Here is a 24749-nt window from a genome sequence, read left to right as displayed (position 1 = left end):
ACTACGGTACCTCTTTGAGGAGAAACCCCAACTTTCACCTCACTTAAAAACTACTTGCTTACAAAATCAGACATAAAAACGCAAAAGTGCCACAGCACACTATTACTGAAAAATTGCTTACTTCCTCTTTACCATATAATTGTAAAATAAATCAACTGGAATATAAATATTGTACTTATATTTTACTGCATAGAACAGTATAAACAGTCTTTCTTTTTCCACATGTGGGTCTTGTCTGAAGCATGTAACTTAGTTTTGCGTGGCCAGCTCTGGGCAGTTTCCATGCACTTGTGAGACCCCTGAACTCATTCCATGACTCCCCTCTAGGAGCTGCAACACCCACAATGGGAAAACTCATCTAGATGAGTTTACTATCTCTTGAAAGACCTCTGAGTACTTCCAGGTACCGCTGATTGAGAACCACTGTCTATGCAGGGCCATCCTGAGTAGGGATGTTAAATATCGGTTAATTGAATAGTTGATTAACCTCATGAATTCTTATTGGTTACTTGACTATTCTATAGTCCCCATTCTGCACTGCTGTCTCTGTGTAAGAGGCAGTAGCATGGGGTGCCAGGAGGGAGGCGGTTCGCGAGGGGAGCCAGTTTAACAACCAGCTCCCTCGCAGATTGGCTGCCTGCTGCCCCGTACTGCTACCTCTGATAAGAGGCAGCAGCACAGGGGGGCAGCAGCCCTTGTCCGGGGCGGGAGGAGGGAGGGGGGAAGGGAAGGTATCTGAGCTCCCGGACCCTGCAGGATCTGGAACTGAGCCAGGCTGTCTACCCACCTGGCTCCTAATGCATTTTAAATGCAGAGCCACAGCAATGGTAGGTCCCAGACCCAGCAGAAGCTAGGACTGAGCCAGGCTACTGGACAGCCTGCTAAAAAAATTTACTGGGGGGAGGGAGGGAATGTGTGTAGTCTACAGCATTAACTGATAAGTTTTTGCTTATCGGTTAATTGACTAATCAACTACACTATTACATCCCTAGTCCCTAGCAATGCTGGTACCCTAGGCAACTCTTCTCTCTGCCCCTACCCCCAAACTACCACACACAAACAGGGAAGAGGCCATGAGGGCAGAAGCTTTGGTGGCCAGAGCCTGGGTTGGCAGCTCACCCTGATCAGATGGACCACACACCATTTGCTGAAATGGCATCTGGTCCAGGAAAGTTGGCAATCCTGGAGCAGGGGAGGTAGGGAGGCTCACCTGCAGCATCAGGGGACCAAGTGGGAGGCCTGGATGACAGTGTGAGCACAGTCAAGGAGTCAGGAGGAGCAGAGAACGGCCAAGCTGCTGGGTGAAGAGAAGCAATGCTCTGAAGGGGAAACCATTGCGTCTCTCCAGCTGCGCAGCTGTCCCCTGCTCCTCCTGAGTTCCCCAGCCAGTGCTCACGCTGCTCAAGTGAGCAGGACTAACCTGGGGATGGGAGCTGCCAAAGCCTATAGGCACCACATGGCTGCAAAAGTCACCATGAAATCTGGGGCAATTTAATATCTCAAGTTTTGTGGTGCCCACATGGCTGTATATTTTCATATAAGTAAAAATGTCCCTGTGTCTAGGCTATTGGCCATGAGGCAGGTCTACTCACTGGGAACACTGGCAATCACAAGACAAATGACCAACAGGTAGCACTGGAGCTGCAGATCTGATTCACAAACCTGTGCTTTGGGATCAAAATTTGGAAAGTGTATGAATACAACTGCATTAATGACAAAGGCTCAAAGGCAGCTGGTTGTTTTCAGTCAGTAATAGGTTGCGAATGAAAAACCCTAAAGAACTATTGCAGCAAATACTTTTATCTCAAATTTAAAACAGTGAAACATTCTGGAAAGAGAAATAAAGGCCATTGTGTGCTGCAAAGTTTGTAGAACAAGCACACCTACCGCCCCATTGTTGCTGGCTAGGAGTCACACTATTTCAGTGCTATCTTCAGCACTGGTCTCTGATGGCAGCATAGCTGTGGAGCTTCCTGCAGTGGAGAAAAGTTCCTGGAGGTGGGTCTAACCCAGTCCCAGAAGTAGCTCCCCGGCAGAGAAAGAGAAAGTTCTGTCCCTACCTGACCTGGTAGGATGAGTAGCTGGAATCTGGTACACAGCAGGAGCCTCCACTTGGGGCACACTCAGCTGCACAGTGGATATCAGACCGACTTCCTCAACAACAGTCAGATATCACAGGCAAGATCAGGTTTCATAATCTATGATGTGTTTTTCAGAGTCTCAAATTTGGTAGGGCCCTACCACTGTAGATAAATTGAAAGAACTGGATAGGTTTAATCTAGAAAAGAGAAGATTGGAAAGGTAGGAAGGATGGATAATATAAGAGTTTTCTAATATGTGAAAGCCTTTTAGAAAGAAGTCCATGATCAGCTGTTCCCTCTATTCACTTAGAATAGGACAAGTAGTATTTGGCTTAATTTATAGCAAGGCAGAGTCAGGTTAGATATTAGGGCAAAAACTCTAATTCTTTAGATAGTTAGGCACTGCAACAGGTTACCTACGAGACTGTGGAATCCTCTCCCTCCCCCACCCCCCATTGGATGTTTGTAAGAATGAATGACAAACATCTATATCTAGCTCATATCTTATACTTAACCGTGCCTCAGTGTGGGGGCTGGACTAGGATGACCTCGAGGCCTCTTCCCATCTTACATATGTTTAAAATGATGAAATGCAACACAATCAAGGATCTTTGATACTGGCACCTATATGCTAGGGCCAGATTTTGCTGAGCTCCATATCTAGACTCTCTTCAATTTGGAACATCAATTTTTCTTGAAGTCTTTCTTCTGTGCATAAGGAACTCTTGAAGCAGAAGTCGTCTCTTTCGGTTGCACTCAACCAGTCAATAACCTTGCCATCAGAGACAGAGTCTGGATGTAGAATATGGCAATAGCTCTATGATCATAGGTCCAGGTACTCTGAGTTTTAAAAAGCACATTGAAGGATGAAGGGGCATCTGTAGCAGGTGCACTAGCCAAAAAAGGTCTCAGCAAGTGAGAAGCTGCAAGGATGAATAGGGCTCTGTCTTACCTGATTGTGGCTATCACCCTAGGATTCAGGGGAATTTGTGGGGAGGCATACAGTGAGCCTCAATTCCACAGTAGAAAGAAGGCATTTGGTAAAGAACCCAACTTATTGCCTCTTTGGGAGTAAAGGTTTCCACACTTGGAATTGTCCTGGGTTATAAGACAGTTTAGTATGGAAATGACCCATAAATTTAGTATTGTTGTGAGATGGACCTCTGAGGTGACAAGTTATGGTTGGTGATATGCTGAATGCATAGGAAGACAACTCTAACAAACAAGAACCTGTCCTTGTGGAAAGAACCTTAACCACTTGGAATCAATCACAGCTCCTCTGAATTCTATTTTCTGCGACGAAAGTAAGGAAGGATTTTTCATAGGTCATCGGGAGGCCTAAGTGGACACAAGGAGAGGTCATGTTTCAGATGTGTTGAACTTTCTTGCTAGGATCTCATCCCTTATTAGCCAGATATCCAAATATAGATAAATATGAATACATTTTTCACTTAAGTGTGTAACCACCATCATTAGACATATAATGAATATTCTCGATGAAAGTAAAAGACTCTTCACTGTAATTCTGTAGTATCTCTTCTATGTCTCACAGGCACACCATAGCTGTTGAGGCAAAAAGGTCTGCCCTTATAAGAGTTAGTGCTGAATGGGCTGTAATTTAGTTTCAAGTCTAGACTAGGGAATACTCTTTTGAGGGCTAAAACACTGTCTTGCATCTGGTCTGATGTTTCTTACGCTAGCCAGTTGCGATTACCTCCATGGAAACAGTAACAGAGAGGTAGCAGTGTTAGTCTGATCTTGGTAAAACAAAAAAAGCAGTTATGTAGCACGTTGAAGACTAACAAAATAGTTTATTAGGTGATGAGCTCTCGTTGGGCAGACCCACTTCTTCAGATCATATTTTGAAAGTGAATAGGCATGACCATTTTATAACAGAGGGATACAATGAAAGAAGGTAAAAAAATTACATAGAACAGAAGGTAGGGGTGGGGAGCAACAAGGAAGGAGGAAATTGCTTACTGTAAGAGTCAATTAAGTGCCTAATCTGAGGTCACTACAAACAAAAAAAGGTGGGGAGTCTGTCTTTGTAATGTGTAAGAATTATATCTCGATTAAGGCTCATTTGCAATGTGTCGAATTTTAGCATAAATAAAAGTTCTGAGGTCTCCCTCTGTAATCTGGTGTTAAGGTCTCTTTGTTGTAAGATGCATATTGTCAGGTCTTTAAGGGAATGGCCAATTTGATTGAAATGCTGGCTGACAGGTTTGTGTGTGTGTACATTTCTGATGTCTGATTTGTGAGCATTGATTCTTTGGTGAAGTGACTGACCAGTTTGTCCAACATCACAAAGGGGCATTGTTGGCACATAATGGCATATATCATATTGCTAGACGTACAGGAATGTGAGCCCTTGATCATATAACTAACATGGTTAGGTCCAGTGATGGTGTCTCCAGATTAAATATGTGGACAAAGCTGGCAACGGGGTTTTGTTACAAGGGAAAGTTCCAGAGTTAGTTTTATTGTGGTATGCCCTGTGGTTGTTAGTGAGAATCTTCTTGAGGTTAGTAAAAAGGGCCAGTGTAGACAGCTCAGGATGGAAAGGGTGGGGCCTTGGAAGGGGTTTGGCCTGCAGCCACTTCTGAAATTTGAAGTGGCTAACCTCAAGAAGATTTGTTTTCCGCAAAAAAGCCCCGATCGCGAAAATGGCAATTGGGGCTTTTTTGCGGAAAAGCACGTCTAGATTGGCACGGGCGCTTTTCTGCAAAAAGCGCTTTTGCAGAAAAGCGTCCATGCCAATCTAGACACACTTTTCCGAAAATGCTTTTAACTGAAAACTTTTCGGTTAAAAGCATTTCCAGAAAATCATGCCAATCTAGACGCAGCATGATGCCAAGTGGTGTTCTATTATTGATTTTCTTGGGCCTATCTAGAAGAAGCTGGTTTCTGGGTATTCGTCTGGCCCTTTCAATCTGTTTTTTCACTTCCCCTGGTGGGAGTGAGTGAAATGGGGGCTCGTGTCCTTTAGAGTGGCCCAATACCAATATGGCTTTGAGGGAAATGCATGGACTTAGACATCCACTTTGAGGAACCCAAAGTGGAACTTCCCTGTTATATTTGGCAGCAGAAAATATAGGGAGAGCTAAAGGATCCTGGATGAGAGAGAGGTCCTTTTCCTTCTGAGCCTAACGAATAAGAGGCAAACACTTCTTCACAATAAGGTTGGGAGAGGGGAGGAATGAGAAACCATTTCCATAAGTGGTCTACCGTTGGGAGATATACTAGGATCAGCAGAAGAAGCCAGCCAAAATATTGAGGAAGGTGTCTGCACCAACAGTTGTTGCATTGGTGGAATTGACCCAATCATCAGTGCTAGTTGCAATGCCAGCTACTTAATTATTGGGGCCAGTTGCTGAAGAGGAGAGTCAAACAGGGAAAAACAAAGAAGGCCCCTTTCCATCAGGAAAACCTGGGTAGAAAACACCTTAGAAAAAGTTATTGGTGTAGATCAGGGTGGGAAAATTTTTTTGAAGGGGGGCCACTTCAAATTTCAGAAGTGTCTGTGGGCCAAACCGGAAGGGGTGGGGTCCTCAGGTGGAAAGGGTGGGGCCTTGGAAGGGGTGGGGTAGAGAACTACCCTGCTGGGTACAGTGACCTTATTTTCTGAACCAGTTGCAGCTAATAAGAACAGTTCAATTTAAATTATGAAACACATTAAGCATTTTAACTCTCTCATGTTCGTTTATCAAACTTCATTTTAAATAAACTAAAATATTATGTCCAATACAAAAGGTTTCAATGTTTTCTTTATTTATGGAAGGGGTGGGGAATACTTTTTGGGTCACTGATCCACAAAAATGTCAGTTGGGGACCACACAAATGGGAAGCAAAAAAACTCCTCCACCCCTAATGCTCACTAATGCGGCCTCAACTGAGACACCTCACTCCTCTAGTGCCACAACCTCACAGGGTGAGGGGAAGGGGAGAGGTAAACATAGACCAGATTTACTTTCCTGGGGTTCTGGAGTTAGTGGATTTTACAGATCTCCTTAGGCTCTAGGATAAGGACAAAAATGAGGGGTACAGTGCATGAGACAGGGCTCCCAGAAAGTAGACTAGGGATGGCATGCAGGATCTGGGAAGTAGCTGGAGTGCAGAAGCAGGCTGGGAGTAGGGTGTCTGGCCAGGTGGAGGGAGCAGGAACAAGGGAGGGTGCAGCGTGTGGCTAGGAAAGAGGGTACAAGAACAAGGGAAGGTGTCAGAGCCAGCTGGCGGTGCTGGGTCCTGGGGGGGGGGGGCGGCGGAGAGAAGTGAGGTGATTGGGTGATGGGGTCTTGGAAAGAGGGGGAACCTTACTTGGCTTCATGCTCCCTTACAGCAATGGCTGCAGCCATGTTGTCCTGGTCGCCCCAGAGGAAGGCCCTGCTTCTGCGGCCACGCAGTCCCAGGGATATTGCTGCTGTGGCCAAGTGATCCAGGGTTGACCCCAAGGCACTGCGGCCATAGGCCGCCCCGGAGGCACCGCTTCTGCAGCCACGCGGCCAGACCCAAGGCACCACAGCCACACGAGGTGCTTGGAACTGGCCCCAGAAGTGCCACTGCTGCGGCAATGTAACTTGGAACAGGCCTTGGAACAGGTCCGAGGCCGCCCCGTAGGCGCCACAGCCACAGCCACGCAGCCGGTTCTGAATGCACTGCAGCCCAGGGCTGGCCCCGGAGGCACCGCTACCGCGGCCACACGACTACCCTGGAGGCATTGCAGCTTGGGGCTGCCCTGTAGGCAGACTTCATTAGCCCACAGAACCAGACTTGACAGTGCCACTTTTCCCAGAACCAGCGAGTACTTCAGTGTGTGAGGCTTTAAATCGGTATTGGAGGACTTAGTCTGATTAGGTATAGAGATCTTCTGAACTTCTTAATGTTTAGAATGCTTTAACTCAGAGATGAGGAAGCTTGATGTTTACTCCCAGGCTTGTCATCTTTGGAAGAGGGGGAACCTAAGTTACTCCAAAGTCCTCTGGATCATGACTGAGACACAGCTCAGATGCTGTTTACATTGCCTCCTTTAGAAAGCGAACCTTCAAGCAATAGGCTGTTTCTTAGTTCTGGTGGGAAAGAAGTCAAAAGTAGGACATGTATCTCTCATATGCCCCACAGAAAACTCTCGTGCCCATCCATGACAGGGATAGTGGCTCTGCACATGGCACGTTGTTTGAAACCTTCAGGTTTCATCACACCAAACCCTCTAAGTCCTACTGAAAAAAAGGGAAGTGGAAGTAATGGTCACTTGATATGCATTGCTGAGATTCGGCATGGTTCGAATGATCATACAAAAGAGAATACTCAACAGTGGAACATTAGCAGAAAAGTAAGCTGATAAACTGGAAATGAATAGTAAGACTGATTGGTTGTTTCACACACTGGGAGCCAAACTGGGAAGCAGCCCAAATTTAGTATTATATATTTCTATGCCAGAGATTCCCTCTGGCAACAAAATTACTACATGACTCCAGGAGCAGAGGGGGCAAATCCCAAGCCCCACTGCCATAGTGAGGGGTGGAATTTCCCCTGGTGATCCCATTAAAATGGAGTCCTGACCTGCAGTGTAAGAACTTGTGCACAGTTACCAACCTTGCTCCTTTACAACTAACGTTTGCTTGATGTTCCTCTGTGCAGCAGCACTTTCTGCACTAGCCTTTAAGAATATATCTGCAACAGTAAGGAGAAATTCCATGCTCGCGCAGAGATAAATCTCTTGAACAACTGTGTCCAGGACGGTGCCATCTCTTCCCCGCTTATAGCTTATATCCACCATGAATTTCTTTTCAAATCCATGTTTCATTTCCACCATTCTGGAAGACAATTAAGACAGTATAGAATAAGACACTTTCAAAAACAGACCAGGAATCTAATATAAATAATTCCTTCTCATACTGAAGTGTTCTCATTCCACATAATATAGGACATTAGCATAAGTTCTCTTTTTACAAAACAAAACAAAACACTCTTTGTTAAAAAATTAGAAAACCCGCCAATCTAAGCATTAGCCCAAAAGGAATGTTAAAACAACATTCAACTCTAAAAGGCAACTTTGTAAAATGCCATTTTCTTACTCAGGAGATCTGCTCTTCTTGTCCATTTAATCATACATGCTGACTTTGGTCACTACGTTTTTATTATTGTATTTTTGTTGGCAACCAAAACACAAACTAAGTGTGTGCCGACACAATCTTTTTAATCCATTAGCAGAACCGCATTCTAATTAGTTATATGTATTCAAATCCATTGACAACAATGGACAGGTGTCATTGTGGGCATATTTTGAAGATACTTATACTGTACAAGTATAAAAGAGTAACATTTGTTCCAAAGAATATTTATTAATACTGTTAATGCATGAAAAAGAAATACTTACTCTGTAGGAAGAACAGACAGAAAAAAAAATCAGCTTTCTACTTATATCTGACTGGTTCTAATTTTTTAACTAAAATAAGAGCATTGTGTGCCATTTGCAGCTCTCTCATAAGACCTCATTACCATTCAACAGACTAAAGAAAGTTACAGAGGTGAAACATGAAATTAACAGAACATTTAACTCTGTCTCTTTGTTGTCGTAAGCCAAAGAACATAGATTCTTTTTGATGGCCACTGCAAGAGCCTGAATTCCAGAACAGAGGCTTAATAAATTTGTTAATATAGCATTCATCATGTGTTTAATACTATGTATTTTTGTCAAGATAACTAGTTCATAAAATCTAATAGTATTCAACAAAGTATAGGGTCAACATTCAAAATGACCTGGACACACTAAAGAAATGGTCTGAGGTAAACAGGATGAAGTTTAATAAGGACAAATGCAAAGTACAATCAGTTTCACACACAGAGAATGGGAAGTGATTGTCTAAAAAGGAGTACTGCTGAAAGGGATTTAGGGTTCATAGTGGACCACAAGCTAAGTATGAGTCAATAGTGTGACACTCTTGCAAAAAAAGCAAACATGATTCTGGGATGCATTAACAGGAGTGTTGTGAGCAAGTCATGAGAAGTCATTCTTCCGCTCTACTCTGCGCTCATTAGGCCTCAATTGGAGTAGTGTGCCCAGTTGTAGTCACCACATTTTGGGCATGTCTAAACTATGGTTTTTTCGAAAGAGGAAAAACCGTGTAAGCCTCCTCTTTTAAGGAAGTGCAGTTTTTGAAAAAGGGGGTTTTCCCCAAACCCTCCCCCTGCGTCCAGACTACTTTCACTTTTTGAAAAATCCTTTCAAAAATTAGATTGGAAGACAATATGCAAATTCCCACAGACTTTGCATATCCTCTTTCGAAAATTCTATGTAGTCTAGACATCGCCTTCAAGAAAGATGTGGAGTAATTTGAGAAAGCCCGAGAAGAGCAACAAAACCGATTAAAGGTTTAGAAAACATGACTATGAGGGAAGACTGAAAAAATTGGGCTTGTTTAGTTTGGAAAGGAAAAGACTGAGGGGGACATGAGAGCGGTTTTCAATATCTAAAAGGATGTTACAACGAGGAGGGAGAAAACTTGTTCTCTTGGCCTCTGAGTATAGGACAAGAAGCAATGGGCTTAAATTACATCAAGAGAGGTTTAGGTTGGACATAGAAAAAACTTCATAACTGTCAGGGTGATTAAACACTGGAATAAATTTCCCATGGTATGTGTGGAATCTCTATCATTGGAGATATTTAAGAGGAGGTTAAACAGACATTTGTCAGGGATGTTCTAGACAGTGCTTGGCTCTGCCATGAATGCAGAGGACCAGACATGATGACCTCTTGAAGTCCCTTCCAGTTCTAGGATTCTATTAAAGTTCTATAGTACATGTTATGTAGGTTGTAACCTAAATTGATACTAATATTATATATGCTACCAACTAATAAGAGAATAGAATATGTTACTGTTTATTAACATACCTTCCTCCCATGTTATGCACAGTATCCATACTACAGTGATGGATGATGAATAGACCAATTACTTGCAAAGATAAACAATCATACATCAAGGTAACACTTGAAACATTAAAATTGTGCAAAAGACCACTCATACAAATCATGAAGGGTTGATTTCTGACCATTTTAAATGTACAGGCAGTCCCCGGGTTACGTACAAGATAGGGACTGTAGGTTTGTTCTTAAGTTGAATCTGTATGTAAGTCGGAACTGGCGTCCAGATTCAGCCGCTGCTGAAACTGATCAGTTTCAACAGCGGCTGAATCTGGACGCCAGTTCTGACTTACATACAGATTCAACTTAAGAACCCCAGGCATCCCAAAGTCAGCTGCTGCTGAAACTGATCAGCGGCTGATTCCAGGAAGCCCGGGGCAGGGGCTTCCTGTAGTCAGCCACTGGTCAGTTTCAGCAGCGGCTGACTTGGGGACGCCTGGGGCAGAGCAGCTGGGGTGCTGCTGGGTTGGTCCAGTAGCGCCGCCGCTCCTCGGCGCTACTGGACCAACCCAGCAGCACCCAAGCTGCTCTGCCCCAGGCGTCCTGATTCAGCCGCTGCTGAATCTGACCAGCAGTGGCTGAATCAGGACGCCTGGGGCAGAACTGCTGGGGTGCTGCCCGGTTGGTCCAGTAGCGCCCAGAGCGGCGCTACGGGACCAACTGGCAGCGCCCCAGCTGCTGTACCACAGGTGTCCGGAGCAAAGCCACGGAGCACGGGGACAACGGGACAGCCCAGACGCGCCGTGGCTGTCCTGCTGCTCTCGGGCTCCGTGGCTTTGCTCTGCTTTGCTCCCCGTCCCCCTGGTCTGCAGACCAGGGGGACGGAGGGTGAGGGGGGCAATGCAGAGCCAAGCCGCGGAGCACGGGATCAGCTGACAGCCCAGACGCGTCTGGGCTGTCAGCTGATCGTGCGCTCCGTGGGCTGTCAGCTGATCGCGCGCTCCGCGGCTTGGCTCTGCTTTGCCCCCCCCCCCCGATCCCCATGGTCTGCAGACCAGGGGGACGGGCAAAGCAGAACCAAGCCGCGGAGCGCGCGATCAGCTGACAGCGCCCCAGCTGCTGTACCACAGGTGTCCAGAGCAAAGCCACGGAGCACGGGGGCAGCGGGACAGCCCAGACGCGCCGTGGCTGTCCTGCTGCCCTCGGGCTCCGTGGCTTTGCTCTGCTTTGCCCCCCCGTCCCCTTGGTCTGCAGACCAGGGGGGGGGGGGGGCAAAGCAGAGCCAAGCCGCGGAGCGCCCGGCCAGCTGACAGCCCACGGAGCGAGCGATCAGCTGACAGCCCAGATGCGTCTGGGCTGTCAGCTGGCCGGGCGCTCCGCGGCTTGGCTCTGCTTTGCCCCCCCCCCTCCCCCTGGTCTGCAGACCAAGGGGACGGGGGGGCAAAGCAGAGCAAAGCCACGGAGCCCGAGGGCAGCAGGACAGCCACGGCGCGTCTGGGCTGTCCCGCTGCCCCCGTGCTCCGTGGCTTTGCTCTGGACACCTGTGGTACAGCAGCTGGGACGCTGTCAGCTGATCGCGCGCTCCACGGCTTGGCTCTGCTTTGCCCCCCCCCCGGTCCCCCTGGTCTGCAGACCGGGGGGGAAGGGGGGGGCAAAGCAGAGCCAAGCAGAGCCAAGCCGTGGAGCGCGCGATCAGCTGACAGCCCAGACGCGTCTGGGCTGCCAGCTGGCCGGGCGCTCCGCGGCTTGGCTCTGCTTTGCTCCCCCCCCCCCCCCGTCCCCCTGGTCTGCAGAGCGGGGGGGGGGGGGGGGCAAAGCAGAGCCAAGCCTCGGAGCGTGTGGGCAGCGGACAGCCCTGTCTGCTGCCCACTTGTTCCGCCGCTTTGCTTCCTCTCCCTGGTCTGCTGGAGACCAGGGAGAGGAACGGCCCCGTTCGTAACTGCGGATCCGACATAAGTCGGATCTGCGTAACTCGGGGACTGCCTGTAGTGTGTCACATTTCAAATCCTTTACTAGGATCTAAAAATATAATAACCTAGACATCAGAAAAACTGCAATGAAACCTACACAGCTGCATTTTAATGTTTACTTAAGTTATATTAATATATTTTATTGCTGCACTGAAAAAAGCCAAAATCCTCCAGACATATACAGGCACAATTCTCTCCATATATCCTATCTATTGTCTTGTAAAAGTGGAATGTATACTCCTATTTTTTCCATCTTGAAAATATTATTATCCCACCAATGTTGATAGGCCTCAAGAAAGAAAGAGCAAATAACATGTAGAATATATGATCCAATCTGTGCATACGCACATATTTTAGCTGCTTTCCAAATTGTATTTATAAGAAACATAATTTAACAACTAAAGCACCTAGTGGATAGCGTTATCAGCCCTAGGATTAAATTAACAATTTAATCTTTTATGCAAAATTAACACCTTGGAGTTGTCTTCTGGGAGGTCAATCGTTTATCATCTAACGTGCAGTTTGCTAACTTGACTGAGGCATTCATTGAGCCATCTGACAACATTTTGACAGCAGCTGATATCGACACCAATTTAAATTCAGCAAGTTTCAAAAGATCATCTCTTTGATCCAAAGCAGGAACCTGTTTTTAAAAAAACAAACAAAAGGGAAAGCATTTACTAAATTTGTCCATAACTACTACTGTATACTTAAAGCTTGGCTTGACTCAATTTTACTAACAAGGCTTTTAATTATCTCCTGAAAGCATTCTGCATACCTGCAGATGCACAGAATACATCAGTCCTGCATAGTTTTGATTTTTTCAGCCACAGAAAATACATTCTGGCCAAGAAATGCTGCAGTTCTGGATTTTTCCAACCAGAAGTTGCAGAACAAGCAGCTGCATGAACTGTTCTGGTGCCACAGTGGCATCTGATGGCTAAAGGGTGAAACTGCAGCACTTCTTGGCCAGAATGCATATTATTCGAGGGCGTGGGAAAGGGAGGGGGGGGGGGGGTGGGGAGGGAGTCCATGCAAGCCCATTGCAGCAGAATTCCACCAGGAGTAGAAGTTCATCACATCATCCAGTTCACAGAGAACAGTTTTTGTTTAGCAAATGAAAGATCCTCTACTTTAGACTGAAGCTCCAGAGGAATGCTGGAAGCCTGCAGCCAACATGCTCAGCATATCACGATGGCTGCTGCAGTTGCTCTTGCCGCCATGTCTACCACATCTAAGGAGATCAAACAGGGCTGTATGGTCTATAGTGTGGCACCCGTGGACTACAGCTTTTAATATCAATCTTTTGGAGTCAGGATGGTGCTCCACGAGCTCCCCCAATTTTGAGTAGTTATCAAAATCATGATAGATTTGCTAGAACGGCCAAATAATTAGCAATTCTTAGCTACAGCATAGCAGAAGAATACATTTTTCTACCAAAAAGTTCCAGCTTCTCATGATCCTTGTCGTGGGCCATAGTTCTGAAATTTGGCAGCTTAGATAGATGTTGAGCAGCCTCCATAATGAGGGAGTTTGGTTGGGGGTGTATGAATAAAAAGTCTAGGTCCTTCTCAGGAACAAAATATTTCCTGTCAGCCCTCTTACATGTGGGTTGAATGGAGGCTAGAGTTTCCCACAACTTGTCCGATGCCTCTATGATTGCCTCATCAATGGGTAAGGCAATTTTGCCATGTAGCGTGAGTTGTATGTTTTTCAAAAGCGGGTGCTATTTCTTGTCCACCTCTTGAAGGGAAACCTCCTGGCTCACGGTCAGACTTTTAAGTTCTTGAAATTGTTTGAGATCGTTGGCCAGGCTGCTGGAATGATTGCCTTGTCGAGCAATAAAGAGGAATTGTTGGTTGGGGATGTATCTGGGGCCTGAGGGTCAGGATCTTGGCTCTGAATATGGCCCTCCTCCTCTTCAGGTGCAAGAAGAGAACAAGGTGGTGAGACTGGTGTGTCTCTTAGCTGGTGAGGAGGATGCCATTGATCAGTGTCTATACGAGCCTCAGTCATCCCACGGTGGCCTCTGGGGTGGATACTGGGGCAGAGGGTATGGCCAATGTGCATACCAAGGATAATGGTGAAGTCTGTCTCAATAATTATATGACCAAGAGCCTGTGGGAGTGGAGTGATGTGAAGAGAAAACACTCTTGTCGTCCTCATTTCCCAGGACACTGTGCTGCAACAACATACGAGATCTGATGAGGCCCAGAGAGCTCTGGGTCAATGGTGTCAGGGATGGATCTCTACTGGCAGGGCGGGAACGATGGTCTGTGCCATAAATCCCGAATGCTGGCGGTCCTTAGTCGGGTGCCACCCATGCTGAGTGAGCAATGTAAATTGGCTCTTCTGTTCCTGTAGCACTGGCAGAAGGCTGTGGGATCAGGCTTGGTGCCAAGCTTAACGGTGCTGCATGAGATGTTTTTAAGGCACCAATTTAGTGTTTGGTTCCGAGATTTTTGTCAGTGCTCGGCCATAGTGAATGGTGCCAAAGTGGAAGGTCACAGTGGAAGCTGGTACCAAAGTTTAAGAGGCTTAGATGGCACCAAAGATGCCTGGACTGGTGCCAAAGTCAGTTCCAGAGGCATCGAACTGATGAGGGTCTTGGTAATACGGTACCAGATGTACTACATCTGTTTCCCTTGCTGACGCTGAGAGATGATGATGGAGGGAGAGACCATGCTGGGGAAGCTCTCTTCTGAAAAGTCTTCCTGGGCAGCCGGGAGGAAGCTCTTTTCTTAGAAGACTGCTCCTGGAGCTGAGGAGTGTTGAGCCCCAGAAGACTGCAGGGCCTTTTTGAAGAGGATCATTCTGAGGTGGAGCTCTCTCTTTTCTGGCCCTGGATGTCAATCTGCAGCAGTGCTCACATTTTTGAGGAAATGGGCCTCACCCAGACACCAGATACAAGATGAGTGTCCGTCAGACTGGCATGGGGTCATGACATGTGACACACTTTTTAAACCCCGGTGAGTGTGGCATGTCGTCCGTGATCAGTATTGAACGTTTTTTTTCCCTCCTCAGGGGAAACAAAATAGAGTAATGCGGAAGGATAGAACTGGGAAAAAAATTAGGGCTCTCACTGAGTGACCGAGCTGCATCGGCTTTCATGAGGAAAATTTATATTAATGATAAGCTCACTATGAAGGAAAAACAACAAATTGTTGTACTTAGTAACCTAAGTACACTATGAGGCGAGAGATTAAGTTCCATCCACGACCAAGGGCAGTAAGTGAGGAACTGAAGCGGAGGCAGGGGAGAGAGAGAGAGAGAGAGGAAGGAGTCCGGCTGGGTGCACGAGATGCTGAGGCACAAATCCCACATGGCACCTTTCACGTGTGTGTGGCCCAATGGGAAAACTGCTTTGCAAAGCTCTGATTTCCGGCTCTTGGACAACCTGTCACCAATAGTGGAGCATTCATGGGGACATCACTTGAAGAAGAGCTTAATTATATTATGTTATTTTGACATAAAATATGCTGAATCTAGAGGAATTTTCAAATATATGCAGAATTTTTAATTTTTGGTGTAGTATTCCCCGAGTATTAATTGCAATTACATTAAATTAAGATTAAAAAGGTAAATGTACAGTTAAATCTAATCACTACAGTACCATTAAATCAATCAGATATACAGACACAGCTCCACGAAGGCTAAGTATTATATTTAGTGTATTATAATAAGCAAGTGGAAATAATGTGCTCCTCTGGCAGAAGGATATGGCAATTTAGACAAGAAAACAAATTTTTAAAGCATTATTTTCATTAGGTTCAAGTAATCAGTTATTAAAAAGAATAAGAAACTTTCAAAATTTGAAAAAATTAAACTAGTTTTATTACTTTTTACTAGATTTTTTTTTTAAATAAAACTTTGCCATTTCCGCACATCAGGAAGAAGAGAAGAAGCTGAGGCTTGGCCTACATTTAAAATTTAAGTTGACATAGCTGTGGCACTTCAGGTCTGTGAAAAATTCATACTCGTAAACTCCATAGCTATTCTGACCCAACTCCAACTGTAGCATAGGTAGGACAATAGAAAAACGCTTTCATATATAGCCACTGCTACTCAGAAAGGTGGTGTTCCTACAGTGAAGGAAAAAAAAATTGCTTCTATTGCTGCAGACCATGTCTACTGCCTGGGGTTGTGCTGGCAAATTTTATAGTGCTGTTGTTATGCTCTTGTAGTCCCTGCAGTGGAGCTGCGGTCTGAGAAACAACAACTATTTAAAGCCCTTTGATCCTCTAGGTAAGCTCAGGATACAGCAGCTGAGGAGTGGGAGCTGCTCTAATTTGCCCCAGCTAGAAGCAGTCCCCTATAGACCATACATTATACAAAGCTGGAGTAAAGTGCAATACAGCCACTTTGACTTTCTAATCCTATACCATGGACTGTATTGCAAAAGATGTGAAGCAACCAGGTCTTCCAACTCTGACCCCACTGGGGACTCTCCTATGCTACTGTTTAGTACTGTTCCCATTAGCAATCAGGTAGTATTGCAACAGTTATAGTCTGTAACAGTTATCAAAATTGTTAATCCAGGTTTCTGAAAAGAGAGGACGTGTAAGACCTTGTAAAACCTTCTATTATTTAGTGACAGAAATAAACATGTAAATTTCTCTATTGCTAGTTAAGGAACATGACTCTGTTCTAAAAGGTTAAAGACAAAACTAGTTAACTTATCAAGAGTTAAACTCATGGCAAAATGTAAATAGATTTTCAAGGGAACACACGCCAAATTAAATAACCTTCTAAGAACATATTAGCTGACATGTATGATGATTTTGAAGCACATTAAGATTGAAGCTAACTTCATATTACAATGCCAATTTTCAACCCACTTCTACAATTTCATCAAAAACAAAGCAAATCTATCTGTAGCTTCATGCTTTGTTTTATCCAAAGTTAGATTTTCTGGAAAATGTGAAATCAAATCACAGAGACTTCAGAGATATTGAATTTACTTATTCTGTTTTCTGTAGCATTGTGAAGTGATGTAGTTGACTGGTTAATCTCCAGACTCTTATAATAAATCTGTGACTGCAGTTAGTAATTACTGTCCTTAAGCTATTCCTGTGTAACATACTCTAATTACAACATTTTTCTGTTCAGAGTTGCCAACATTTTCAATAACACTACTGATTTGTTGTCTTTGATAACATGGCATTTTGTTTACCTGTTTAGAATTTGGACTGTACAATACCAAAGTGAGCGAGTCGAATTGGAAATCCAGTTTCAGTGTTGTCTTAACTTTAACAGGTGAATGCAATTCCACCACAGCAGTTGTCACCATAGTTACTCCTTTTAAAAATTGAAGACATATTAACATTAAAACTGACAGCAAAACAGAAAACTATACAGTCCTTAATGCATAGCAGTCTTCATATGGTTACATCCTTCCCCCTAAGCCCCCAAAATAATCTGATTTTACCAAGTCCACTCTTCTGTATAGCAAAGTATTATTTTAATCTGAAAATTACAGAAAAACATTGTTCTAATGATCAGAATTCCACAAAAAGTAAAAACATACAGGCTTAACTATTTAGGGCTACGTATTCATGCCTAGGAGGTTTATATAATCTCATATATGCTTCGGGGAAGAGAGTTGGATGGAGGTAGTTAACAGGGCCTGTTATTTTACTTCATGCTTTTGCATGTTTCTTCTTATGTAGACTGTTCTTCATAACAGCGTTTTTTGTTACTACTTGTTCATACCCTGTATTGCACAGGCCCTACAGAGATTCTGGTTGTAAAAAGTTTTTTGGTGGATCCAATCATACTGGTTCTGTTGGGACAAGCAATTTTAACATAGTGACTGAAAGAAAAGATGAACGTGAATAGAGATAAATAACTGATACTAAAAAGCAAAGTGTTCTCTCAAAACATTCATTCAATGTGCAGCAGCAGTCAAAGAAGCAAACAGAACGTTAGGAATAATTGAAAAAGGGATAGATAGTAAGACAGAGAATATCTTATTGTCTCTGTATAAATCCATGGTATGCCCACATCTTGAATACTGTGTACAGATGTGCTCGCCTCATTTCAAAAAAAGATATTTTATCATTGGAAAAAGTTTAGAAAAGGGCAACAAAAATTATTATGGGTTTGGAACAGCTGTCATATGAAGAGATAAAAAGACTGACTTTTCCACTTAGAAAAGAGGAGACTAAGGGAGGATGTGATAGAGGTCTATAAAATCATGACTAGTGTGGAGAAAGTGAATAAGGAAAAAGTATTTACTTGTTCCCATAACATATGAACTAAGTGTCACCAAATGAAATAGGTAGCACGTTTAAAACAAACAAAAGGAAGTATTTCTTCCAGCAACACACAGCCAATCTGTGGTACTCCTTGCATGTTGTGAAGACCAGGGTTCAAAAAATGAATTAGATAATTTCATAAAGGGTCCATTAATGCTTATTAGACAGAATGGGCAGAAATTGTACCCCTAACCTCTGAATGTCATAAGCTGGGAATGGGTAATGGGAGGGATCACTCCATGATTACCTGTTCTTGTTCATTCTTTCTGGGGCACCTGGCATTTGTCACTGTCAGAAGACAGGATACTAAGCTAAAGAGACCTTTGGTCTAACCCAGTATGGCCATTTGTATGTTCTTATGTAGATTATTGAATGTCTTCCACATTTCTTAAATTGTCAGAAAACCTGGATACAACTTTTCTAGTAAAATACATTATCACAAGATCTACCGCAGCAGGTTACTTCTTGTTTTTCTAGCCCTACTTCTACTTTAATTCATTCTTAACATATCCAGATACATTTCAGACAAGGCCAAGGAATCATATATATAGTAGCCCATTGTCTGTGCGTCTGTAACGCTGACGTACAGGGCCACGGCCCCTGGCCGTGTACACATCAGCTCCCCGCGCCCCTTTCCCTTCTTCTGTGGTGGTTCGGCCCAGTGCTGTGCTGCTCAGCTGGGCCCCAGCAGCGGAGCAAGTGACGGCAAGCAGCCCTTTAGTGCCCCCAATCCTCCCCTCAAGTCCCACAACCCCTGATTCCCCTCCCCCGCCACATAGCTCTGCTTCCCATCCCCCTTCAGGCCAGCCCCACCCTCTACCCCTCCCTCCGTTGCACACTGCGCCACTCAGCTGAGCAGCGCTCCCGCCGGGCCCTGGCGGGGGAGGAAGCAGCAGCAAGCGGCCTTTTGGGCCCAAAGGGCTGCTTGACGCCACTTGCTCCCTGGCCACGGCCCAGCTGAGTGGCGCTGGCGCTGCGCCGCTCAACTGAGCCCTGATGGGACAGGAAGGAGGGTGGGGCGATGATGTACACAGCCAGGGGGCGGGGTTGTCTACGTCACCACCCCCCTTCCTCCTCCCGCCGTGGTGCTGAGTGGTGTGCCTCTCAGCCGGGCCGCTGCGGGGGGGGGGGGGGGGGGGGGGGAGTGTACGGTGACGTAGACAGCCCTGCCGCCTGGCTGTGTACATCACCACCCTGCCCCTCCTCCCCCGCGGCAGCCTGGCTGAGAGCGCAACACTCAGCCAAGCCACCACAGAGGCAGGGGAAGGGGGCGGGGCGGTGACATACATGGTCAGGGGGCGGGGCTGTGTACGTCACTGCCCCCTTCCCCTCCCGCTGTGGCACTCAGCTGAGTGCTGCGCCCCTCAGCCGGGCCGCCAGGGGAGCCAGCAGTGCAAGGGGCTGTTTAGGCTCCACTGGAGTGGGAGGGGAAGGGAGCGCAGTGACGTACACGGCCCCGCCGCCTGGCCGTGTACGTCACCGCCCTGCCCCCCTCCCTCGCGGCAGCCCGGCTGAGCAGGCAGCACTCAGCCAAGCGCCATGGCGGGAGGGAAGGGGAAGGAGGGTGGGAAGAGACTGAGGAGAGGAGAGGAGAGGAGAGGAGAGGAGAGGAGAGGAGAGGAGAGGAGAGAAGAGAGAAAGGGAGAGTGAGAGGCAGGACGGGGAGAAGAGAAAGAAAGACAGAGAGAGAGGCAGGAGGGAGGGGGGGAGACAGTGGGGGGGGGAGAGAGGGAGAGAGAGAGAGAGAGAGAGAGAGAGAGAGAGAGAGACCAACGTGGAGGAGAGACCTGAAAATCCCGTGTTATGACGGGCTAATTGGCTAGTATAAACATATGATTTAAACATAGTTAAAATGAGACATCCTTGTAAATCCACCAAAAAATTTAACCTGTTAATACCATATAATGCTTCTGGATTGTTGCTTAAGTTTAAAGAACATACCGGCAGAATGCTGGGAAGTACTGCGGGCATCGCTGCAGTTGCTACTGGTATCTTTCAGTTCTGGTAAAGGAGGTGGAGCACCAGAACTGTCCCCTAAATTTTCATTCAGAGTCCTCAATAAAGTAGTTAAGTCTTCCTGACTGAGAATGAGCTTTAAAAAAAAGGGTAACTTTGAAGAACAAACTTATTTTCACTCTGAACATGTATCACTCAATAAGACAAAATTTCTCATTCCTTTTTAGTCCATTACTCAAACATTCTCCACTCTAAAAATCTGTTCTAAAAAAGCAAGCATTTACTAACAAAGTAGACTTATTCATTAGTTGGTCATGACTCTGTGTTGTTATATTCCGATAATATAAATTAGCATACCTGAGTCTTTGCTCAGAAGACTAGAACCAGGAAAAACATTTGTATCAATTATCCTCTGTACTTAAAATCAGCATTAGTTAGAATTCAGCTTATGTATGGTTCACAAATTATTTAGCTCAACTATGAAAACTTTTAATATTCAGCTACCTAGATTTAAATTAACTATATTGCTATACGTGTCTATACATGAACACTGAGACTATTAACAGATCTAGTTAGAGTCTGAATTATATTTGTTGGAAGTTGTCACATGGGACTAGTCACATAATACTTCAACTCAGAATCATTAGTTTTGTCTCTAAGTCTGGCAAACCAATGTATATGAACAAACATAGAAAACAAACTTTGCCTATATATTTTAATGAGAATACATGTTGGAAAAAACATTTATTCAGTCCTGATTTTTAAATGACATACACTGAAACCCATAAAAAGTTTCTGAAAAGAATACACGAACTTGTTTCAAACCATACCTGAAAAGGTATACAAAATACCGAACAAGCACAAATCAAGGATATTGCAGGAGTGAGTTATATTATAATAATAAAGGAGACAATGTCCATCTGCATTTCACATTATCCTAGACCAATTCATGAAAGTGTCTTTGTAAGCTCCCATTTATCACCACTGCCTCCCCCTTTTTCAGCCGCTATCAGTGAAAATCCACTCCCGCTATACCTCATAATCAAACCACCACCAAGTCAAGAAGTTTTGCACTTGTGGACAGTGAAATTCCTCAGCTTTCCACAAATATTTTTCTATCATTTCCAGTATTGGATACTTACATTCATAGGCTTAAGACGTCCAAGTATTTTAATATCAGGCACTTCACTATACCAGGCAGCAGCTAAATTTCGTTCAATACTAACTTCCAAATTTAGTGGCTGTAACAGCTGTATTTCACTTTGTAATGAACCTCTCTCAAAATGTGTTCTGTGGATAGAAATAAAGTGATGTTCATAATCCAATATCCTTCACTTAATAATCTGAAGAACAAAACTATGAAACATTTTTGCATTTGCATTATCCTTTTGAATAGTATCTATATAATGAGGAATAGAACTTGTCCCTGTAAGTAGTGAATTGTGTGTATGGATTAAGGTATGCTCAACAAGGACACACTCATTGGATATTTACTTCCATTAAAAAGGCTTGTATAGGTAAATATTTTCCTTAAACAACCACCTTAATTATTTTCTCACAAACATTTCTGTTGTCATTTATCTGTAGTGTCACATACATTAATGGTGCTACATAAGTGATGAGCATAAGCCTGTTCTTTAGATAAAACCACTTCAATTTGTAGAATTGTCAAGATGAAACATTTCAGAACTGACAAACATGGATACATATACAGTTTCAGTTCACTTACCTGTACAGTTTCAGTTCACTCAGCTTCACTGTCATACAGTCAATAACAGGTGGAATGTTACATCGTGCCTTTGTTTTAATACAGAACTCATTCTTTACAGTAATTAGACCGAAATCAGCAACCAAGACATTAGCCGAGTCTGCTGACTGTGGCACTATGATTACAGGTGCTTTAATGTTAATATCCAGTGCCATTCGGGAACTCCGTTGTGCCAATTCTTTTACACCGGTAGCTGCTTTTTCTGCTGCTTGAACAGTTGCCTCAGTAATAGCTTCCTTAGCAGCTTGGAAGTTATTTACAAAAGCCTAAAAATAATTTAAAATTGTCATTACATCTGATGCTATTAAACATGGGAACATTACATTAATTAATTACCCTTTAAAATTCTGTCCCAAATGCTATGTTCCATAAGTGGCAATATTATACACACACAATTTTCCTACAGCGATTCTTTACAGAATAATTGCAGTGGAATTGAAATGCATGTGTACAATTATTTTTATATGTGTATTAAAGATGGAGTCTGGAATCCCAGCCTCAAAGACCTCAGAATCATGATGGAAGGAACTGCATGTAATCTATTCCAAGATCACTAAGAATGGTTAGTTTTGACAAATGTTAGGGAAGAGGCATCATTTTGATTATTTAATACTCCAATGTCATGTGACAGCAAACTGTGTAGGTGAGTTTGAAATCTGGTCATGTACCATAAAAATGTAGAATAATGATGAATAATAACAGCAGATTTATACAAGTACTGCAGTTTAACTTTTTCAGTTCTCGCTGGTGAGTGTGTTAAAGTTGGAATTTTTTAATTTTGGAAGAAAATTATTTTTCTTTCCCAAGATTAACTAGACACTTGTACAAAAATAAGGGAGCTCCTGTAAATATATATCATCCTGCATGTGCCTCTTCCACTTCCAGTTTGACACTGCTACCTACATGTGTAGAGGAAACAGGGGTGGGGTGAGAGGTAAGACAAACATCTGATTTACCAAAATAGTTGATACAAACTTGTTGACAAAAACTACTTGAATGCAACCAACAATTAAGTAAACTTGGCTGTCCACAATATTCATATTTGTATAGGCAGCACCATCTGTAGCATCCACATATGACACCATTTTAAAACTGAAGACTTCTTTTCCTGTGATATAAAGAGCCTTAAAATAAAGAAAGGGGTAATTAATAATAATAAAAACCTAACAGAGAAGTTCAACGTGAAATAATTAACAGCAGCCTATTACAAAAAAAAAGTAATACTTCATACTTCTAGGCTCCCTTTAAGCTATGGATCTTAAAGAATTTTACAAATACTGAGTTTGAAAAATCTGTGGAAGAATTGTAAGTGCTGAACTATAAAAACAGCAGATGTAAAATCAGCTAACTGAAAATCAGTATAGTAAGAGGCCATAAAGGGCAGCTGAGCATATGAGTCACAGAAAGCTGATTTTTTTTTTTTTTTAAGTATAGCCATCACAATGTCATGGTAGGGACTGACATTTAGATTCTTGGACAAGTATGCACATACCTCTTAGTGGGAACACATACAGAGCAATAGAGAAAATATTGTCAGATGATAGATTCCAGAAATTAAGCAAGAATTACCATCTGTCCACCAGGCAGCAGAAACTAATAGCATATATGAAAATGCGTACCTTTTTATATAATGCCATCTCATCAGAATCTATAACAATTATGTTCTTTAATTTTGCACACACTTCAGTTGCTGCTTTCCTCTTGATCACTTGGCAATCCAGACCTAAAAAATCCAAGCAGCATAATTAAATATCTGTCAGTATTTTGTAACTACATGTTCACTTTCACTCTTACCTTCTATGTGTATTTCAGATATTCTGCGTTTTTGTTCTCTAATAAAAACACGTAAACAGGATAAATCTGCACAGACATGAAGATCCACGACATCCTCATACTTAGATTTTTTTGAGGCTGTAAGAAAATTGAAAACAACACTAAAGCTATTGTTTACATTTTGCTAATACCTCAATCACAGAAATTACAGACACATCTTACCCATTTCAAGTTCAGTAGTAGGATGAGTTTGTACAGTAAAACTCCAGTGGTCTGGCATCCAATGGTCTGGCACTCCTACTGGTCTGGCACCATCTGGAATCCGGAAGTGCTCCGGAGAGCTGGACAATTGGAGCTGCTCTGTCCCCTGCTCCCCCGATTCAGCCGCTGCTGAAACTGACCAGTGGCTGATCTGGGCAAGCTGGGGGCAGAGCAGCTGGGGCGCTGCCGGGTTGGTCCTGTAGCACCGCACCTTGGTGCTGCGGGACCAACCTGGCAGCACCCCAGCTGCTCTGCCCCAGGCGTCCCCAAGTCAGCCGCTGCTGAAACTGACCAGCGGCTGACTCGGGGAAGCCCGGGGGGGGGGAGGGGGGTGGAGAGAGCAGCTGGGGTGCTGCCGGGTTGGTCCCTCAGCGCCGAGGGGCGCATCCCCCCCACTCCACCCAAGACCCCTCATAGCCCCCCCTTCTGATAGTCCGGCATATCTGATAATCCCGCACCCCCAGGTCCTAAACGTGCCGGATTATCGGAAGTTTACTGTATATTTAATTTTTTAAAATTAAACATACATTAGTCCTTTCTACTACAGATGGAAAAAAGAGTAGCTCTAAGAGAAAAATCAATTGCCATTCCAAGAGGTGGGGAAAATGGGGGTGAAAAGTGGTCTTTGTGCTCCCCATATTCCTAACCTACTCTGCATCTAGCCAATGCTAGATATGTAAAGCGCAATGGCCCCAAGGGCAGAAATGGCATCTAGGAATCCATAGTGTATATAAGGAAGCCTCATAACATACCATAGTACATTATGTGCCTTTTTAATAGCATACTTGTCCATGGTCAGCATTTATAGCTATACTCAGTGCT

General features: G+C 44.2%; 1 protein-coding gene across 8 annotated transcripts in view; it reads right to left on the bottom strand.

Annotated features, from left to right (window-relative positions):
* The window catches only part of VPS13A (vacuolar protein sorting 13 homolog A), a 296260-nt gene that overhangs the window by 154538 nt on the left and 116973 nt on the right, over positions 1–24749 (bottom strand). For all 8 annotated transcript variants that reach the window (XR_012904695.1, XR_012904697.1, XR_012904696.1 and 5 more), the window contains 9 exons: positions 23688–23804; positions 23513–23616; positions 22850–23017; positions 21855–22159; positions 21268–21415; positions 20111–20261; positions 17086–17210; positions 12386–12555; positions 7674–7894 (listed from right to left, as the gene is read on the bottom strand). Coding sequence is in view for 3 of the 8 variants with exons in the window: in XM_006122479.4 (XP_006122541.2) it covers positions 7674–7894; positions 12386–12555; positions 17086–17210; positions 20111–20261; positions 21268–21415; positions 21855–22159; positions 22850–23017; positions 23513–23616; positions 23688–23804 (1509 nt within the window). In the remaining 5 variants the exon portion in view is untranslated. The remainder of the gene's footprint in view (positions 1–7673; positions 7895–12385; positions 12556–17085; positions 17211–20110; positions 20262–21267; positions 21416–21854; positions 22160–22849; positions 23018–23512; positions 23617–23687; positions 23805–24749) is intronic.

The sequence above is a fragment of the Pelodiscus sinensis genome, chromosome 6 (assembly GCF_049634645.1).
Source record: "Pelodiscus sinensis isolate JC-2024 chromosome 6, ASM4963464v1, whole genome shotgun sequence".
Lineage (NCBI taxonomy): Eukaryota > Metazoa > Chordata > Testudines > Trionychidae > Pelodiscus > Pelodiscus sinensis.
The sequence above is the reverse complement of the archived record's forward strand: the minus strand, read 5'-3'. Positions and strand labels throughout refer to the sequence as shown.